The following is a 19,589-nucleotide window of genomic DNA, read 5'->3' on the forward strand; positions in this document are numbered from 1 at the left end:
AGGTGTGTTGTCTTCCATAGTAGGAAGGTAGCGTGAGACGTATGGGAGGTTACTGCAGGTTTGGTCTCAAGTGGGTTTGACTCTGGGCTCGGGTGTGTGACTTACTTTGGGCAGTAGGACAGCAACAGATACCACCCAAGCCAATGTTTGGGTTTTGTTTTGTTTTGTTTGTTTTTGAGACAGGGTCTAACTATGTAGCTGAGACTGACCTGGAACTCACTGTGTAGCCCAGGCTGGTCTCGAACTCACAGCGATCCTCCTGACTCAGCCTCCCGAGTGCTGGGATTACAGGCGTGCACCACTAAGCCCACGCCCAAGCAGATGTTTGGCAAGCATCTACATGTTGGATCTTTGTCTTTCTTCCCTTCTGGGCCCACCTGAAAATGAGCCTCCTGGAAGATGAACAATCTCAATTATCCCAGCAATGATCTGAGTCAGGACAGTGAGGTTCCGACCCACCAAGCCCATGTGCATTGGAGGTTAACGTTGGATCCAGTAAGCCCATTACCAGGTCTGTCCAAAGGAAGTGAAGTCAGTGAACCCCAGAGACATCCACACTCCCGTGTTCATGGCAGTGCTATTGGAAACAGCCAAGAAATGAAGAGATTTTGTGTCCGTCAACTTGTGGAGAAGGAAAATGCGGTACACTCACCCCCTGGGATGTTACATGGCCATGAGGAAGAAACCCCCGTCATTCACAGAAACCATGGGGTACAGTGGCGTAAGTCAGGCACAGAAATAGCACAAGACCTCATACGCGACATCTAAATCAAGTAGGCGCCACAGAAATGGAGGGTATGCTGGCAGTTAGCAGACATGTGGGCACAGGAGAGAGGAGGGAGGGAGGGAGGGCCGGGAAAGGTTGTCAACAGACAGTTCCAGTTTGAGAGGAGCAAGTGTCTCTAGTGGACTGTAGACAACAGCAACGTACTATCCATTTCCAAAGGTAGAGGAAAGAATTATGAAAGTTTTCACGATAAAGAAATTGTAAGTGCGGGAGAAGATAAACAGGATGAATCTTCTTTGGATGTTTTACAATGTATATGTGTATGGAACCATTCTTATGTTTATAGGTATCAGTTAAAAATACATTTAGTAGGCAGGGCATGGTGGCACACGCTTGTAATCCCAGCACTCGGGAGGCTGAGGCAGGAGGATCGCTGTGAGTTCGAGACCAGCCTGGGCTACATAGTGAGTTCCAGGTCAGTCTCAACTACATAGTGAGACCCTGTCTCAAAACAACAACAAAAATACATTTAGTAAAAACCATAAAAGTTTGCTGTTGAAAGCCATTAAGTTTGGGGGATGTTTGTTACACAGCAAAAAAACCAAAAAACAAAAAACACAAAACAGCACATGAAATATTGTATGATTCATGAAAAGCCACGTGATGGTCTGAAGATGGGAAATCTTCCTTCTTAACCACTGTTCTCTGTGTCTGGCTCCAGGACCACTGTCCAATATCATCTTCGTAACCCACGCCCCACCCACCCACCTCGGGGGCCCATCTGCGCTCCCAAGATGACATTACAAATGTTTAACCACAACAAAAGGGTCCGACACCTTGAAGTAGAGCCAGCTCACTGGTATTCCCAGAGTGAACTCCTTTTCAGACCGTATCACGAGGAAGCCCACAAAACCTCAGGGAGGCAAAAATAATGCTGCATGTATTTGACTTGTGACCACCGAGCCACCCCGGTGTAACAGTTAGGTGTATGTGTGTACCGATCACCAGAACTGCCAGCCGGAATTACTAACTTCAGAGTCTCGCACTGGAGGATGTAGGAGTCCGTCATCTCAGCATCCGGAACTTCCCAAGGGGTTTCCTTAACCCAGCCCACCCTAAAACCACAACCTCAAACAGGCCAGGCTGGACACCACACAAGAACAAGCGTATTCTCAGATAATTTATTCAGAATTTTTAATATAAACAAGTAATTATCCTGTATTTTACATGCAGAAAATTTTCAATTCCCCTCCCTCTAAAAAAGGCCTAGTCTATACATGGTGCTACTTGGCTCTTGTAGGAAAAACATTGAAAAAAAAAATGACAGTTGAGCTTTGGGGTGGGTTTTGTGTTTCTGAGTTATTTTCGGCAGAAGTGGTGGCACAGTGAATCCCGCGCCTTTGACGGGCAGGGCCGAGGCCACCCAGGCACACGAATGGAGCAGCAACTGACACAGAGTGTAACGACCCAAACAAGCCATTCCTGAATATGTACAAGAGTGCACATTGTGTCTGGGAGCCGTTCCTTCTTTCTCAGGTGGGGCCAAGAGCCCTAGGTTCATGATCTGGTTTCTACCAAGGATTTTTAGGGCCCACACTTAGATAAAATTTGGCCGGAGGCTGGTCTTGGACTCTGATGGTTCGCAGACAGTGACAATGAACTCACGCTAAGTCATTACTCCCCTCCCGGTCTTAGGGACAGGGACACATTTGCCTTAGGTCACAACTCCCGAAAAGTCCGTAAAATTCTTCTGTGTGTATTCTGAACAATTGTTGGTCTGTTCTTCCCTCAGCCAGCCTCCCATAAGCTGCAAATTAGCATTCGGAAGGACGTTTTCGAAGATTTTTTCAAAGTGGCACTACTCTGCGTACAGCCTTTATAAAACAATCAGCACTCCTCTTTCCCCAGCCCCAACAGAGCCATCATTTCTGAAGAGCCTAACGTATCAAGGACTCACCAGACAGCACCCAACAGACATCTCACCCCAAACGTCCACCCAAATAAACAGCTCCCAACCCAATGCGTGCATCTTAGGGTGCCTTGGTAGAAATCACAGCATTTTACGCACAGACCCTTGCATCAGTACCCACAATCTCAATCGATTTTGCTCAGCCTATACCTAGAGAACCAGTAATTACTTCTGCACTGTACCAACTTCAAATGACAGACAGAACCTAGGACAGCTCCCAAACCAGCCCACTCCCTGGTATGTGCTTGCTGACCCATGGAGAAAGTGATGTTTGGTGTTCTCCTCCCAGAAGGACTATGACAGCATGGATTCCACTGTGTCGAGAAAAAAATGTTTTATAACCGGGAGCCTTCTTTAAAAAATAAACCATGTCAACCCAATCTGGTTCCGTTGCTTTTTTTTTTTTTTATAACCCATCGCATCACTACGAACTCTCAGGACACTCTGCCTTTCTACAGCCAAAGTCCTGTTGTTCTGAGGTCAACGTTTCCGTGATAAAAGGAAATCTGTGGCCTTCAACTGCTTCTCTTTTTCCCTCCACGGAGCCACCGCAGACATCAGAATGAAATCGGTGAAGTCCCACCCGCACAAGGTGGGTCCAGCTCTCTACCCCTCTCCGGGGCAGAAGAGTGAGTTGGGAAGGGTAGAGTCTAAAGATACAAAACAGTGAGGTGTGCAGTGTGACAAAACTGTGCTGGCCCTGCCTGGAGCCGCAGAGAGGCTCTCAAATTAGCACGAAGTCAATCAGCATCCGCTGGAGGTCGGCCCGACCTTCGCACAGGGGTCCAAGGTTCTGTTGCTAAAAAACGCATTCCATACACGGATGAGTTTCAGATTGGGGTTTCCAGAAATGCTTCTTTCCCGCTCAGAGGAAAAAAAAAAGAAAGAAACATTGCCGTCGTTGTCGTGTGTGAGGTGCTCAAGAATAAAATTCATTCTGTTGACAGAGAGCATCTCCAGTCTGAAAGGAGTAGGAACAAACCACCGGAGCACCTGGGTGCCTTTGTTCTCACTTCGGGGGCACTTGGTGGGACGCGCGAGGCCCTGGCTGTGAGTCAAAGGCTGTCTTGGCCTCAACAGGACATGGGATCCGGCCCTCTCACCAAAGAAAGGTAAGACCGGGTACCCCATCTGTCAGATACATCATCACGGCCTAAAACTTGGTTTACGTTTGGGGAGCATGGGGTCGGCAGACAGAGGATTTCGCTTTTAAAATGAAGATTAAATGCAGGGAATATTGTCAGCCAGGAGTCAACGGATTGATGTCATGTGAAGGTCACAAGTTCTCCATCCCAACTTCCTCCCTCAAAATCCTTACTGGTCCTTGGCATTCAGAACCAGGTGATACCTATCTTCCCTAATACAGACTGGATCCAAACAGGATTCTGATGTGTCGAAGACGTCCGTAACTGAACCACATCCTAACAATACGCTGAGGTAGACTGTGCTGAAAAAAAAAAAAAAATCATACCCACATTCACCTGTTTATTTTTCCTTGATAAAAATTTACATGCACTCCATTTTTTCAAAAGTGATTTTAGAGTGATTTTATATATTAAAATAAATACTTTCCCCCAGTAATATAAGAAAAACCTTTTCTGAATTAGAAAAATGTGAAAATGGCTGCTACTGTCATATACGGCCACTACAAATTTACTACGAAAAGAACAAAATACCTAGATCTATGTGTGTCTTTAATTTACATACAGACCCTCTTCTATTCACAGGTCAATTTTGGCAAACGTAATTTCTGTACTCTTGCTTCTTGTATCCACCGTGGATGCTCCCCAGCCATATGTTGCATGCTGTAATTTCTCAAATCATCTAAATGCAATAGGCAATTGGGATGTGGGTGCACCTGTGTTCCTTAATCCAGAACTGAGTGGGCCTGGAGGCTGCCATTTCACATCTCTCCCTCAACTTTTCTCTTACGAAAAGAAGGAAGCAATCAAACACTTAGGAGAAAAATGCATGCAGGGAGAACCCCCGGGTGGTAATTTTGATGAATCCTTTTTCTTCTCTTGAGCAGCTGTGGTTCTTTTCACAAGAACAGGAAACAGTGGGTCACATCCAAGTGGAAGTCCTCATTGATGGGAAGGCCTTTGATGCTTTCTCCTCCCGGCTTGAAGTATCTTAGGGGATTGCAACATTATAAGCACCTGAGAAATATATTCGCTCAGGCACATCTGGCCCAGCTGCGGTCTCTGGGCACAGAGCAGCTCTGGGAGTTTGGCTCTGAGGATGGTCAGATGCCCCAAGAGTAGAGGGGCACCCACAGAGGGGCCTCTCCTTTGATATTGCTTAGCGTTTTCAAAGTCCGTCCATTGCTGTGGGCCTTTGGGATCAGAGTCTGTCATGTTTGCATCATAACCGAGAAAGGCACAGGCCTAGGAGGAGGAGTGCCTCAGAGGCATGGCACACACAGAGAATCCAGCACACAGGCGTTCTGAAGGGCAGGCTCGGCTCCAGATAATCACCGGCTTATCCAGGCGGGAAGCTTCCTGTGGAACTTAGGGCCTGAGCCTCACCATCCACAAATCCCAGCCACCCACATCCTCCATGTGGCCTCACGATGTCCAAAAGGGTTAGCAGCTAATGTGGCTAGATTCCCAGAAGAGGGTGCCTCTAGGACCGCACAAGGAGGGCATTTGTGCCTTGCTCCCTCTCCCCCGACAGGAAGACCCTCCCAACACCTAGGAGACGGCCAATCACTTATAAGGCTAATGCCAGAGATTTCCCCAAAATTAGATATGTTACAAATATGTTCTCAATCCTTTTGTCATCTCAGTTCTTTCTTCTTCTACTTCTTCTGTTTCTTTTTCTCCTCCTCCTCCTCCTCCTCCTCCTCCTTTTTCTTCTTCCATTATATTTTTTTGTTCTGGCTTTTCTGGTCTTCCAAAGCTCCACGACCACTCCAATCTAAACGCTTCTTGCTCAGCTCCTGGAAAACATTTTGTCACCAACGGGAAGGAAAGAGAAGACACCTGAGGCAAGATTTCTACACGAGGAGAATGTGTTGAGGACACAGCCTCCCGGTAACACAAAGGAAGGGCAGAAAAGGATGTGAACTTTAAACACACCGAACAGCAGAACCTTTCATGAGCCGATACCCAAAGCATCAACCCGGCATGAATATTTTACACACGCGCGCACACACACACACACACACACGCACACACCGGCAGGCTCTAACCTGGACGCACATGCTTACGGGTGCACACGTGTGTACGTGCACACACGCGGGGACTGCACACCCTTTCTCAAAAATATGAAAGCAGCAGCTATTGGTCAATTTGAGGAACTGATTTTTGTGAATAAGAAAAATAAAATAAAATCCTTTCACCTGGATGAGAAAAACACCTCAAAGCTCACCCTGTCAAAGCTTGGATTTCTCCTGAAACAGGGTTTTGTTTCTCCTTCCTTGCCAACTTTTGTTCCACAAACAAGATTTGTCTTATAGCTCAGACGCCAGCAAAAGAAAAAAAGGAAAAAAAAAAAATCTTTGTCAAAACAGGTGCTTTTTTGTTTTTTTCCCCTCAGTCTCCTACGGAAACAGAAAAGCAAAAGAAAAGGAAGAGTCCTGGTTTGAAACTGTTTGTGGCAAAACAGGCAGCAGCTGTGGAAACCCCGTCCCCTCCAGGTTCACAGTGAAATCCTCTGACGAAGATGGGTTGGAGCGGAAGTCACATCCATACGCTTCCGATGAAAAGACGAGCGAAACTGTCCGGGAACCGTCGGAGCTCCGTTTGACACGGGGGTAGAGTCGTGAGAGTCCTGAGTTTTCTGGAGGCGTCCAAAAACCAGAGGAAAGTAGGACGACGCGGGCAGCCCTTCCCCGGGCAGGCACTGTTAGGAAGGGCTGGACCGGGGCAGGGGCAGAATCCGCCCGTTCTTCCGGCCCCCGTTCATGTGGGTGTACGGGATGTGCTCGTCATAGTTCCGCTTGATGCCCAGCGAGGACCCTCCCTCCCGGCCCCCGGCCTCCTCCCTCTGACAGTGTGAGGACCGGTCCAAGGGCACGTTCTCCATGTCCTCGAACTCCACCTCCAGCTCCTCGCTGTCCGGGGCCTTGTTCTCCTCGCTGTGGAAGAAAGAGACTTCTGGGAAGCTGGGGTGCAGGTCGTCCTTCAGCAGGTTGATGATCTCCAAGAAGGTTGGCCGCATCTTGGGGTTAAACTGCCAGCACATACGCATCAGGTCCGTGCTGTGGGACAGAGGGACACACACTGGTGAGTCCGGTTGCCCGGCCCAGCAGCCCCACCCAGGGACACTGAGCTCTCACGGCAAGGGGAGGCCGTGTGAGGCTCAACATCAAGGCAGAAACGGCAATTCTAGGGGTGCTGAAGAGTCTTGTTTCTGTCGCCCCAAACTGAGCTCAAAGTTCAGATCTGCCAGCCTCAGCCTCCCAGAGTACTGGGATTATAAGTGTGCACCCCACATCCGGCTGGAAGACAGTGCGGAAAAGAAATCTGAAATGCGGACCGGTGGTACTTGACTATAAGCCCAGCGCTCTGGGAGGCTGAGGCAGGAGGACAACAGGTTCAAGTCCAGCCTGTGCAACTTTGCAAGACCCTGTCTCAAAATGAAATAAAAGACTTGGGATGTAGCTCAGGGGAAAAGCCCTGGGGTTCAAGTCCCTCTATCAAAACAAACAAACAAACAAACAAAGCCAAAAGGGCTCTGGCTCATTCCAGAGAGTGGTAAAACATTGTATACATCCTTGGCTCCCAATCCCTGGGAGTCTGATGGGGTTTCACTCCTACCTGGGCCTCCTTCAAAGGCTGCTCTGTGCCCACCAGGAATTCTAGGCTTACACACACTTAGGGGTTGGGATGCCCGAGCAGTAGCAGGTCCAACTGTGTGGGTTTTACCCAGGGAGCCAGCTCCAAAGGGACACGCTGAAGACTCCTCCCTCACCCTCCAGAAGGAGACAGGAGAGGCCCTAGTCAGGGAACCAGGTGCTTCCTGGTGGGCTACACAGCCTGTGCTGGCAAGAGACGCCAAAGTGTCTAGCAACGCCCAGGGCCCTGCACCTCACGGGCTGGCTGCCCTGGGACCCGCAGGCTGTCGCTCAGCACCCAGAACAGGAGCCGAGGGCCTGTGTTTTCGATTTCACCCCCTCCTTTCACCACTCTGACTTCCTCCAGGGCAGCAGTCGGCCGACACCAGCCTCTGACCAAATCTGCCCCCAAGTATGTTTCTAAATAAAGTGTTATCGTCACAGGGTGTCATGGACGGTATCTTGAATGTCCTCCAAAAGTTCGTGTTGAAGGGCTGGAAGAGGCTGGTCACGGGCCGTGCCCTCCGAGGAGGTAGTCTGTCCCTGGCCTCCTCCGCTCTGGTCTCCTCTGCTTCCTGGCTGCCACCAGTTGGGCAGCTTTCTTTCTTGCGGCACATCCATGCCACCGGCCCTGACCCTCCCAGCCACGGCCCTAGAAACAACACAGCCAAGCAACCACGGACTGCACCCTCTTGGAACCGCGAGCCGGAAGAAATCTTTCCTCCTTTAAACTGATTTTGCCGGCACAGTGGAAAGCTGGCTTGTAGATGTGGTTATGGCCACCCATTTCTGTCACGTCCACCGTCTCCTTCCAGCTACCACAAGCAGGGTCGAGTAGCTTGGCCCACGAAGCTGAAAAGATTTACTTTGGGGAAAGCTGGTAAACCCCTGCCCCAGACCTGACTCAATTTTCCTGATTCTGGAATCATACCCGGCTTAAGTGCACATAGGTACGCAGATCCTTCATGATGAAATATTTGGAAATATTTTGTTAAGAGTTACCAAATCATGTCTGCTTCATACAATTTGTCATAGATGTCTTATTCTTTGGGGGAGGACATAATAAAATGATCTCCCGCCATAAAATTTCAGAAGCACCACTGAGCTAAATCCCCGGCTCTTGTTTTTTTTGTTTTTTTTTTTAACCTTTATTAACACCATTAGCGAGGGTGGGCATTTTTCCTAATGTTTAATGCCGTGCTCATATGTTGACTGTTTCATTCACCAAGAAAAATTTAAAACAAAAATAGTTTTGGGGGAGAAAACACAGAAAAATTTTAAGCATATAAAGAAAAAGGCAACTAGACATAGGTCTCTCATGCTCCCTTCTCCAGAGGTAACCACTGCCCTAGGCTGCTTTACAACAACCCTCCAAAGATGTGACGTGCAGGGAAAGCACACATGTAATGATGTGGAAACACGTACATGAATGCAGACACGTAATACGCAGAGGTGACCGCACATACGATATGACACGTAAGACGCAGGATATGCAAACCTCATCGTGTGTGCAAAGATCTGCCATGCGCGTGCAAGCACACATGCTTCTATTCCCTATGAAAACACGTGCATGCGTGTTGACGTGCCACGGGAACAGCGCACGCATGAAGAAGTCAGTGCAAAATGCAACACACAAACACAAACTGCACGTGAAATGTGACGCGCAAACACAAGAATGTGGTGAAGACAGACTGTTCAAACAGACGCACAGGGCCAGGGATTTAGCTCAGTGGATCCACCGCCTGCCTCGCAAGCACAAGGACCTGAGTTCGATCCCTGGTACCAAAAAAAAAAAAAACCAACCCAAAAAACAAACAGACGCACAGGGCCAGGGATTTAGCTCAGTGGATCCACCGCCTGCCTCGCAAGCACAAGGACCTGAGTTCGATCCCTGGTACCAAAAAAAAAAAAAACCAACCCAAAAAACAAACAGACGCACAGTAGGCAGAGGGCTTTCAAGTGCAGCCACGCAGGGCAACACACGAGAAGCAAAGCGAAGCAGAAAAGGTAAAGGGCAGCGTCTTTTCAAGGAACATCTTGCACACTGTGTGCCCCTTCTGCACTTACACTCTCTCTGGACAATTGTCGGGCTGGTCCAGGTACCCTCCATCCATGACAAATTTCAACACCTGTTCGTTAGACAGGCCTTGGTAAGGCTGTTCTGCCAAGCTGGTGATTTCCCAAAGGACGACACCAAAGGACCTGCCGACGACAGAGCAGTCAAAAAGAAGCCAGCAAAACATATAGACACACGCATCTACATGCTTCCGAACACTGTTGCAAACACACACACACACACACACACACACACACACACACACCCTCTCTTTTGGTTTGCTAGAACCCGGTTGGCGAATAAGTTAAGACAATTCGCGCTGCAACTGCGACTCGTTGAGTTCCTGTAAAAGATTACTCTCCATCAGAATGTAAGGATCCCCTTGCAAAGGTCCTCGGACAAAACACCCCTCGGCTTCCTGGGAGGGGAGACACGAAGCAGGCAGGCTTTTCCTCACCGGCTCTTACTGGTGGCCCTAGCAGATCCCCTGACCTCCGAGCCCAGCGCGTCTGTCCAGCAGCCCACACGCCACTCACCACATGTCAGAAGAAGTGGTGAAGACCCCATCCTTCAAGGACTCCGGCGCCATCCACCGCACGGGGAGCAGTCCTTTGCCTCCCTTCCGGTAGTAATCCGTCTCGTAGATGTCTCTGGTCATCCCGAAGTCTGAAAGCAAACCGCTCACACCCTCACGCCCTTCAGCGCGGGGCCCTCACACCTGCCGTCCTGACTGCTCCACCCCTCCCAGAGCCCTCAGAACGGCTCATCGGCCCCTCCGGTGTGTGTTCACCCGGGGGAAGGCCGTACCCAGAGTCGGCACTCGTGGGGAAGCGTAGAGGTTAATGTGGGACGCCATTTAAAGAGAGCAAAAACGAGGCACCAAGGGCAAAAGCAATGACGCGCTGGCCCCAAGCTCGGAATCCCATCTCAGTTACGCATTCTTCCCCGCTGGACCCTCACAGGGCTCGCCCCAAACGGAACCTTGGGCTTAGAGTTCTCCATCGAATACAGCCCTGCGGTCCAGCCGGCTGCCCAGCCGGAAGCCCAGCTCCAGGCTGTTCTTTGATCACTCTCTCTTCTCACATCCCACATCCAAGACAGAAGCCGATCCCTAATCCCTCCATTCTTTTCATCAATTACCCTGGCACCACCAAGTTCCACCGCCCTCTCTACCTGAGGCCCATCTTTCCCAGCAGACAGTGACAGCCCACGGCCCGAGAGAGGCCCAGTGAGAGCAGCACATCCCTCTCCACTCCCGCTGCTGATGCTGAGCATCATCTGGGACCATTAATGGGCTCATGCTCCTTCCTGATTCTCACTGTTGGATCACAAGTAGAGTTATGTCCCTTCTGGCTTCCCATTGGCCTCGCGGGACAAGAGCAAGATGACTTCCGTGACTGGCAACTCATAAGTCTGGTTCTTGCCTCCCAGCTCAACTTCACACGTGATGCTGCTGTCACGGTCCCCCACATTCATTGTGTTCACACCTTATCACCACCCTTCCAGCCCCCTGGCCTTTGCATCAGCGGTAACTCCTCCCAGAGGCTCTCTACCTCCTGCCAGCCATGGCTGACACACTGCCTTCTTTCGGGAGAGCCATTTCCTTCCCTCTACCATGGAACTTTCCCCCCACCCGTCAGCGCTGTGTACCAGTCTTCCTTATCTTGTTTGTGCAAGTGCGAACTACTTCCCTGGGTAGCTGAAGCAGCCCAGCCTCCTCCTGTGGTCATGGGCATCACTTATACTTGCACCCTCCAAGGTGGCGGCTAATAGTGGATTGTGGCTATCGCGGTGCTTGCCCTGAATGTTTACTTTAATTTAAATTCATTTAAATGTAAATGGCCACAACCAGTAAGGCAGTTCTGTGCCAGATGTTACAGATAAAGGCTCACGAGGGCAGAAAATCATGGTGACTTATCCCCACTTGCATCTCCAGCACCTACGGTTACGGCACCTACATGGTACACACGTGTTCTTGAAAGAAGCGAGTAGGTGAGTGAGTTCTCCAGTAAGTACAGTCGCATTACAGCTGGAAACTTGGGCCCCCACCCCAAGTCCTGCCCCCTTGACGCTATCGGAAGAGATTTTGCAAGCAAACCTAGTCTGGGCCATACATTTCAAAGCAGAGGGAAAACTTCCCCAGACAAACCTCCGATTTTGACAGTAAAATCATGGGCAACCATGCAGTTTCGAGCTGCCAAGTCCCGGTGTACGAACTTCTTGGCGTTCAGGTACGCCATCCCATCGGCAATCTCCGCCGCCATCTGGGTCATCTCTTGTAGGGTAGGGGGAGGGCGGCCAGGGTTATTCTAAAGTTGAGACACGAGGCGGTATTCAGCGATGCTGGTAGCCGCAGGACGGGAGCAGGTCCCTGGCCAGGGACCGAGACGCAGCTCACCTCAGACTCCGGCCGCAGGGAGCGGAGGTAGCTCTTCAAATCTCCGTGGGCCATCAACTCCATCACCACCAGGGTCGGCTGGCCCTTGGACACCACCCCCAGGAGCCGGACCTGCGGAGCAAGTGTGGGGCTCTTGGATGAGAGTCTTGGGGGATGATTTCAACTCACTGCGGTCTGTCCGGTGCCCAAGGCACTGCACAGCCCAGTTCCTGGATGGAGCCCGGTGAGTCCATCTGGGGTGGGGGGACAGACTCGTCACGCACAGTGACGTCCCAAAAAATCTGACCCCGAGTGTTTCTGAGCACGCAGGCACCTGCCTAGCTCCTAGGTTGTTCCTGTGTTCACCGTTCCCTCGGCCTGACTCCATTCCATCCCATGGCTGCAGAACTGAGTCCTTCACGTCCTTTAAGCCTTTGCTCAGATAAACTCCCCCCGTTCCCTCTTTTCACTGTTTGTTTTTGTGAGGCAAGGTCTCACTCTGTAGTCCAGTTGGCCTTCTGGCTCGGCCTCCTGAATGCTAAGATTGCAGGTGTGTGCCACCACATCTGGCTCTCTTGGTGTTTTCCCCTAACATCTCCCAGCACTTTGGATTTGGAACCTGTCCCCCCTACCTGCCATCCTGGGGGATTCATGAGGATGCACCTTCTGCATCGTGAACAAGAAAGGGGCTTAGGGGCTCTCATAAATGTGCGTGGCAAGAATGAAAGGAAATGAGGCCCCAAAGAGAAACCAAGGGTCCGTGGTGGGATCGCAAAGGAAAGCTGGGTTTGTGTTGGCTTCAAGGAGAAGTGAGAATGAAGTCAAGTAGGAAGGGGTGGACCCCCATGTGGTTTGTGGTTGCAAAGGAGCCAGGGAGAGGGACTAGGTGGAAGATACCAGAAGGCAAAGGAAAATTCTGGACAGCAATGAAAAAATTTGGAAAGTGATGAGAAATCCTGGAAACCCATGGAACATTCTAGAAACCTAGAGAAGATTCTAGAAAGTTCTGGAAAGTGAAAAGAGAGTACTAAGAGTTTAGTTCCAGGTGAGGATGGGATGGGATGGAGGAGGGAGGGGCTCTTCTCAAGATCTTTAGGACAAGAGGCTTCACCAGGTGGGGAGTGGAAAAGGGTTTGAAGCCAGGGTCCTCAGTGGCTCGGTGTGGAAGAGGTTCAGGAAGGGAAAGGACGTGAACGGAAGCCTTCGCCCCATCCAAGCCAGACTCACCACGTGGTGACATGTGAAGCCCTTCATGACAGAGGCCTCGTTGAGGAATTCGATCCTCTCTCGGAGACTGGCTGCCTCGTTGACCGTCTTCACCGCCACTCGAGTCTCCGCTTCACCCTTGACGATGTCCTTGGCATTTCCCTCATACACCATGCCAAAGGAGCCCTGCCCCAGCTCTCGCAGGAGGGTGATCTTCTCTCGAGGCACCTCCCACTCGTCCGGCACATACACAGAACACGGAAACACTGCTTCTCACTTATCTACACGGCATTCCTGACCAATCCCTCGGGGGTTCCCGGCCACCTCCCACTCACTGAGTCCCCAGTGTCCATTCATTCTGTGATCCAGGACCCGTGCCGGGCATGGGGTGTGCCCTGGAGAACAGGGCACTGGAGAAGGTGGCAGAGGGCTAGGGAAGGCGCCAACCCCAGTCTGAGGTCCTCGCCTGTATGTGTCCAGCCAGGCCTGCAGCCCAACCCCTAGCTGATTTCAGACTCCTGCTACTGAACGGCCCCACTTCCCACTGGAGCTATAAAGTGTAAAGAGGATGGAGAACGGGCTGTAAAAACAAGATGGCCCCAGTACTTGGCAATCCTTCCCAGGAAGGTGCGGATTCTGTGCCCCCATCCCTCGGCCCTGAACATGGCCTTGTGATGTTTGCTTTGGTTCACAGGAATCAACACATCCAACCCAAGCAGAGTTGTGGAGTGTGCCTAAGTCCTGGAGATCGCCCGAGCACCAACACCAGAATGTGTCCCCCGGCTCAGCCAGCCACTACCTGCAGCTCTCTACCCTGAGCCTACCATTTTGGCTCCAATGCCTGCCTCCCGGCGTGGATGGCAAGTCAGGACCTGGCTCAAAGGACAACGGGGCTTTTCTCACCCGCTAGGGGTGGAGCCAGCCACGCTCAGCTCTCTCTCGATGGCAGTGGGGGGCGCTGGTACTCACCGTCGCTGGCGCTGAGGTACTCAGGGTTTGAGGAAGCGTACAGCGGTCCCATTGGCCCATCCGGCTGTCTGGGGAGCAGAGGAGAAGGACAGCTTGAGAACCTCACAGCACTCTGTGGGTCTCAGCACCGGCCACAGCAGGAATGTTCACCCACGGTAAAGGCCCGCAGCACAAACCAAGAACGGGGTTATTTATCCTGCTGTCTGTCCAGACTGAGACTTCACAGCAAAGAGAAAGCTTTCCATGTGATCCTAAATAGATCCCATCGGCACGGGGACGCCTGCCCCTCCCTCACAGGCTTTAACTGCACTGTGTGCTTGCCTGGGAGGCACCTAAATGCTACACACTCAGTACCAAGCTAGAGCCAGCTTTCCCGGGCGGTGAGGAACAACTGTCGAATCAACCATCATGAATCATGAAATTACCCAGCACCAAGGGAGGCGGAGGTGGGAGGTCGCAAGTTCGAGTCCTGCCTGGGTGACTTAGCCAGACCCTGTCTCAAAAGCAATAAAAAGGGCTGGGGGTGAAGTTCAGGGGAAGAGAAGCCCTGGGCTTGACCCCCAGTACCATAAAAAAAATTATAGAGTCTCACAATTAAATAAGCTATACTAAGAGCCAAGGTAATAGTAATTAAATTGAACATTACGAACTCGGGGCGTGGACTTCTAATTATTCTACGACATTGGACTACGATCGATGCTGTTCCGAGTTTTCAGCATCATCCATATGTTTACACGGCCGTCCCCATACCATGGAAACTGATATTCCTCGTTTAATAATCTACCCAGCTAATGACCGGCCAGACTCACGGCTGCCGAGTCTCTAAATGACCTAGTCGCCGGGATATACCCTTGGTCATTAAATGCGGACTGTCTGTACTACATGAATGTTCCTCAGCGTATGATGGAGTCTCATCCTGATAAGCCTCCTGTAACCTGGGAATCTGGTGTTACAGATTCGGGAAAATTTATCAGAAACTCAGCTCTACTATACCTGATTCTAGGTGAAGGTTTCTGCATTGCCCACCACACACTTACCTCTTTCTCAGGAATAGATAAATACTCCCGATCACAACACTGAAGAGGAAGACGAAGATGAGGGGACCAATGATCATCTTTGCAATATTTGATGAGACATCTGCTGCAAGAGAACAAGAAAATACATGTTTCATATCCAAATGCACTCGCATCAAATTTCACATGTGTTCCTTTGTCCATTTTCAGTATTGGGGAAGGAACTCTGGGCCTTCACACTGAGCTATAACGCCAGGCCTGTCTATTCTTTACTCTGAGACAGGTTCTCGCTAAGTCACTAGATTGCTCGGTCTGGGCTCATCCTTGGGATCCTCCTGCCTCAGCCTCCCAGAATGCTGGGACGACAGGCGTGTGACACCAGTTTAGGTCGTGAGTGTCCCTTGGGGCCCAAGAGTTACAGACTCGGTCCCGGGGTCGTCCTACTGGGAGGTGCTGGAGCCTGAGAGAGGGAGAGCCCGGCAGGAGGTCACTGGGTCTTCACGGTTGTGTCCTTCAAGGGCCTTGTGGGACCGCGGCGTCTGTCTGTCTGTCTGTCAGTCTCTCTTCCTGACCATGAGGTGAGCAGTCGCTCTGTCATGCACTCCCCACCGCTGCTCTCAGAAACCCCCAACCCAAACCTGTTGTGCCTGATGGTGGATCCTCTAAAGTTAACTCTTTCCTCTTTATAACCTTTCCTCTTTATAGGCAAATTGTCTCAGGTATATGATATAGCAATGGGACGTTGACGGACACACCTGGCTTCCAAGAAAATACTAGGCTAAATAAAGGAAAATGCATTTTCCTCCCAAAGCACCCCTTTAAAACCGGCTGGAGAAATGTCACCTGGAGTCTTAGGATTTTTTTTTTTTTTTAACTCACACATAAGGTCGAGCTGTGTGTAATTATGAACGTGTTCACTCGTACACGTAGACACTCTGAAGCCGAGGAGGAAAACACGTTCTCAAATGAATCGCATTTTGCAAGATCTTAATAGCAACGCGCAATCTGACATAGCCTCCCACTCACCCAGCAACCCGGTACTCTGGGAGGCTGAGACAGGAAGATCGATAATTCAAGCCCAGACTTATCAAGACCCAGTCTCAAAATAAATACATTTAATTTTAAATTTAAAAGAAGAACATAAACAACTAAAAAGGGCTGAGACGTAGCTCAGGGCAAAGACTCCGGCTTCAATCCCCGGTGCCATAATAATGATACAGCAATACAGCAACGAGGGACCGAACACTTACTAAATGCCGGGTACGGCCTGAGGAGCCCCACACAGACGACGTTACACAATTGTCCCATCCACCAAGGACGGAGGGGTAATGACAAGCTCCACTGAACAGACCGGGGACCGAGACCTGCTGGTGGAAGCGGGTCCTAGCCCAAGTCCCAGAGCTGCTCCAGACAGACAGGGGACTCGAACCCGGGCCATCTGGAGCTGATCTTGACAATGCTCCTTAAAGCCTGCAGGGGGCAGCTCTGTCCTGAGAATTCCCTCCTCCGGCTTCTCCTAGGGACCTTGGTTCAAAGAATCACGTCCACACGCGGGAACCACGGTAAAGGCTCCGGACACCAAAGCTCTGAGGAGATCGGGCTGGGGCGGACACTGCCACAATGTGCACCCCGATTCAGTGTGGTACGGGCCTGGTAGCGCTGCACTGGGGATCCCCACGGGACTCACCCTATCAGTAGGGTCCTCATCTCTGGGTGGTGCCGTCATTTCTGATGTTTTTCAGTACCAGGCTTTACATGAAGCTACAACTCCAGACCCTTTTTGAAAACGTGCTTTGTTTCAAGACTGGCCTTGAACTTGGGCGTCTCCTGCCTTACAAGCCTGTACCACCATGCCCAGCTGGTGGCTCCTGACCTTTTATAAAACTGTCTTCATCACCGTGGCACTTTCTTGAGTCTGTAAGCCATTCTAACCAACTCTCAGCTCCCAGCGGTCCTGAGAACCCCAGAATATGCAAGCAGGTGATCGGAAATACGGGGGGGCCCGCTGTCTGGAGGGGGGGTGGCGTTGGAGATCACCGTGCGCCCAAGCTTTGGTCTCTGCGCTAAACCCAGGCAGGTTCCAGGTAGGCTTGTGCAGTGCACTTGGCTGCTATCAGGACAGTGCCAGCCACAACCAGAACCAGCCCAACCACAATCTCTCCCCCGCTTCCGCCCTCTCCTCGTGCCCAGGGGTGAAAAATGCAGCCAGGAAGCAAAAGTCTCCCCTCACCCTTGCTTTAGATCCCCCCTCCACCCGGTCTATAATCGTCCCCCAGCTCACCGCTCACATGGGTTCCTCCTGCAGTGGGACCGGCTGAACAGACCTCCCTCTTCTGCCTCTATGCACACACCCTTCAAGGTCTCAGCCAGGAGCACGCGCTAAGCAGTCTGCGGTCCCCACCCCTCTTCCCTCGGGGTGCCTTCATGCTCCGGATGCCTGCCGTACCCAAGGTAGAGCAGGTGTACTCTGCCCCCTTCCCCAGAGGACACGGTCCACCTACTAACAAAGGTGGACCCAGGCATGGTGGTACTAGCTTATAACCCTGGCACTCTGGGAGGCTGAGGCAGGAGGGTTGCAAATTTGAGTCCAGCCTGTGCAACCTAGTGACTCAGGGATGCTCTGTTTCAGAATTAAAATAAAGGGCCGGGGATGCATCTCAGGGCAGAGGCCCTCTGAATGAAGGAAACAAATATGTAGACACCAGCAACAAGAGCTAATACATCCCTCAGAGGGTCCTGCGACAGCCCCTGACCTCACGTCACTGAAACCCTTCTCCACCCCTGAAACGGATCCCGTCATCTTCCGAACTACAGTTATGCCTCAGTGTCTCCAGGACCCCTGGATACCCAGATCCAAAGATGGCCAAGTCCCGGGTATAGAAAGGCACAGTCTTGACACAGAACCGACCTGCATCCTCTGGCACCGTTCAAGTCATCCCCGGAAAACAGAGAATAGCACCAGCAATGGAAATGCTTTGGAGAGTCGCCACGCGGGGTTATTGTGACAGCGAGTCCTCATCTACGGCCTGTTCAGTCTGAGACCGCAGCGGCCAGGTGTACCCAGGAGATAGCGCGGTGCGCAAGAGAGGTCGGACACCTGGTCCGGGCACGCGGTGGGGACCCAAGCGTCAGAGCCAGGGCCGGCACCCTCAGCTCTCCCGGAGTCCGCCCAGAGCCAGGGGCCCACAGCGGCCCCTGGAGGCGGCCGGGAGACTTACAATAATTTGTCACGTAGAAATAGGTGGCTTCTGTCCAGGAGCCGTTGCCCGCCAGGGAGGTGGCCCGGATCCGCACGCTGTAGTTGCCCGGCTGCAGCCCTCGCAGCCTGCAGCCCTTCTCCAGGGCGTAGTGCTTCCGGGAGACACACAGGTGCAGCTCCTAGGAGGGAGGCGAGAAGGGGCTGAGCGCCGCACCTGGAGCCGTCTAGAGGGGGCAGAACCCACTCTGAGTCGGGCCCACGCTTGGATGCGGGGACGGATACAGAAAACGTGGTACATATACACAGTGGAGTACTACTCAGCCATAAAGAAGGAAAACTTTCAGTCATTTGTAGGAAAATAGATGCATAGTGTTGCGTGAAATAAATCAGACACACGAGCTTAATTATTTAATCTGGTTTCTCTTAAATGGGAACCCCAAATATAAATAATTTAAAGATAACAAAATAAAAAGATGATAGGAAACAGGGAGGTAGACTTTATGGAATTGGGAAGGGGCCTGGGATGGGCAGAGGGGAAAATGAAGGAAAGGAAAAGGTCAGGTAAAAACGTATCAGATGCAGCCTGTGTCTGTGCTAACACCCCATGACGGCTGGAATTATTACGTGTTGCAAGCATAGACCAGTAAAAATATTTTCTAAAAAGAAAACAGTCAAAGTCAGATCTGTAACCTCCATGAACCAACCAACACGACTAGGTGCCAATAATGCTTCGTGGGCACTAAAATCCGAACTTTGTGTAGTGCCACGAAACACTCCTTTGAAATTCTGAAATTTTACTTTCAACGGATGAAAACCAGCAGCCCCCGCATCTGGGCAGCGCGGGATTACTGTGGTACAGACACACACCCTGGAATGATTCGGGCAGGCGAACGGACACCTGCATCACCTCCTGTGCTTGGCATTTCTTTGTAGCGAGAGCATTTAAAACGCGTTATTTTCTAGCTTCATTTTCCAGCGTTTGCCTGACGGGTAACAGCTGAGCACATTTAGGAGGCACACAGCCATGGCTGCAGGGTTGTAATAATCAGGGTGAGGTAACTGGCCTTTCATCTCTTCCAATAGTCACCATTTCTTCGTGTAGGAATCTTCCAATCTGTCTCGTCTAGTTTCTCTATTAAAACACACGATAAATTGTTGTAAACTGTGCTATAGGACACACCGGAACTTATTCCTCCTATCAACTTGTATTTTGGTGCTTCGTATTAAAGCTCCCTCTGTTTCCCCTACTCCTTCCCTAAAAGCTGTTCTTGGAGGGCAGGGAATGGTTTTGTT

At 51.0% G+C, this 19,589-nt stretch overlaps 1 protein-coding gene across 1 annotated transcript in view; it reads right to left on the minus strand.

Moving 5' to 3' along the window:
- Positions 1-2,093: 2,093 nt before the first annotated feature.
- The window catches only part of Insr (insulin receptor), a 115,852-nt gene continuing 98,356 nt past the window's right edge, over positions 2,094-19,589 (minus strand). The window contains exons 15-23 of the mRNA XM_033759412.1: positions 18,316-18,475; positions 15,122-15,224; positions 14,085-14,152; positions 13,137-13,381; positions 11,931-12,041; positions 11,682-11,841; positions 10,069-10,198; positions 9,544-9,678; positions 2,094-6,900 (exon numbers count right to left, since the gene is read on the minus strand). Of these exons, the coding sequence (XP_033615303.1) occupies positions 6,546-6,900; positions 9,544-9,678; positions 10,069-10,198; positions 11,682-11,841; positions 11,931-12,041; positions 13,137-13,381; positions 14,085-14,152; positions 15,122-15,224; positions 18,316-18,475 (1,467 nt within the window). The 3' untranslated portion in view covers positions 2,094-6,545. The remainder of the gene's footprint in view (positions 6,901-9,543; positions 9,679-10,068; positions 10,199-11,681; positions 11,842-11,930; positions 12,042-13,136; positions 13,382-14,084; positions 14,153-15,121; positions 15,225-18,315; positions 18,476-19,589) is intronic.

Source organism: Fukomys damarensis, unplaced genomic scaffold (genome assembly GCF_012274545.1).
Source record: "Fukomys damarensis isolate Sample0158 unplaced genomic scaffold, DMR_v1.0_HiC HiC_scaffold_37, whole genome shotgun sequence".
In the NCBI taxonomy this organism is placed as follows: Eukaryota; Metazoa; Chordata; class Mammalia; order Rodentia; family Bathyergidae; genus Fukomys; species Fukomys damarensis.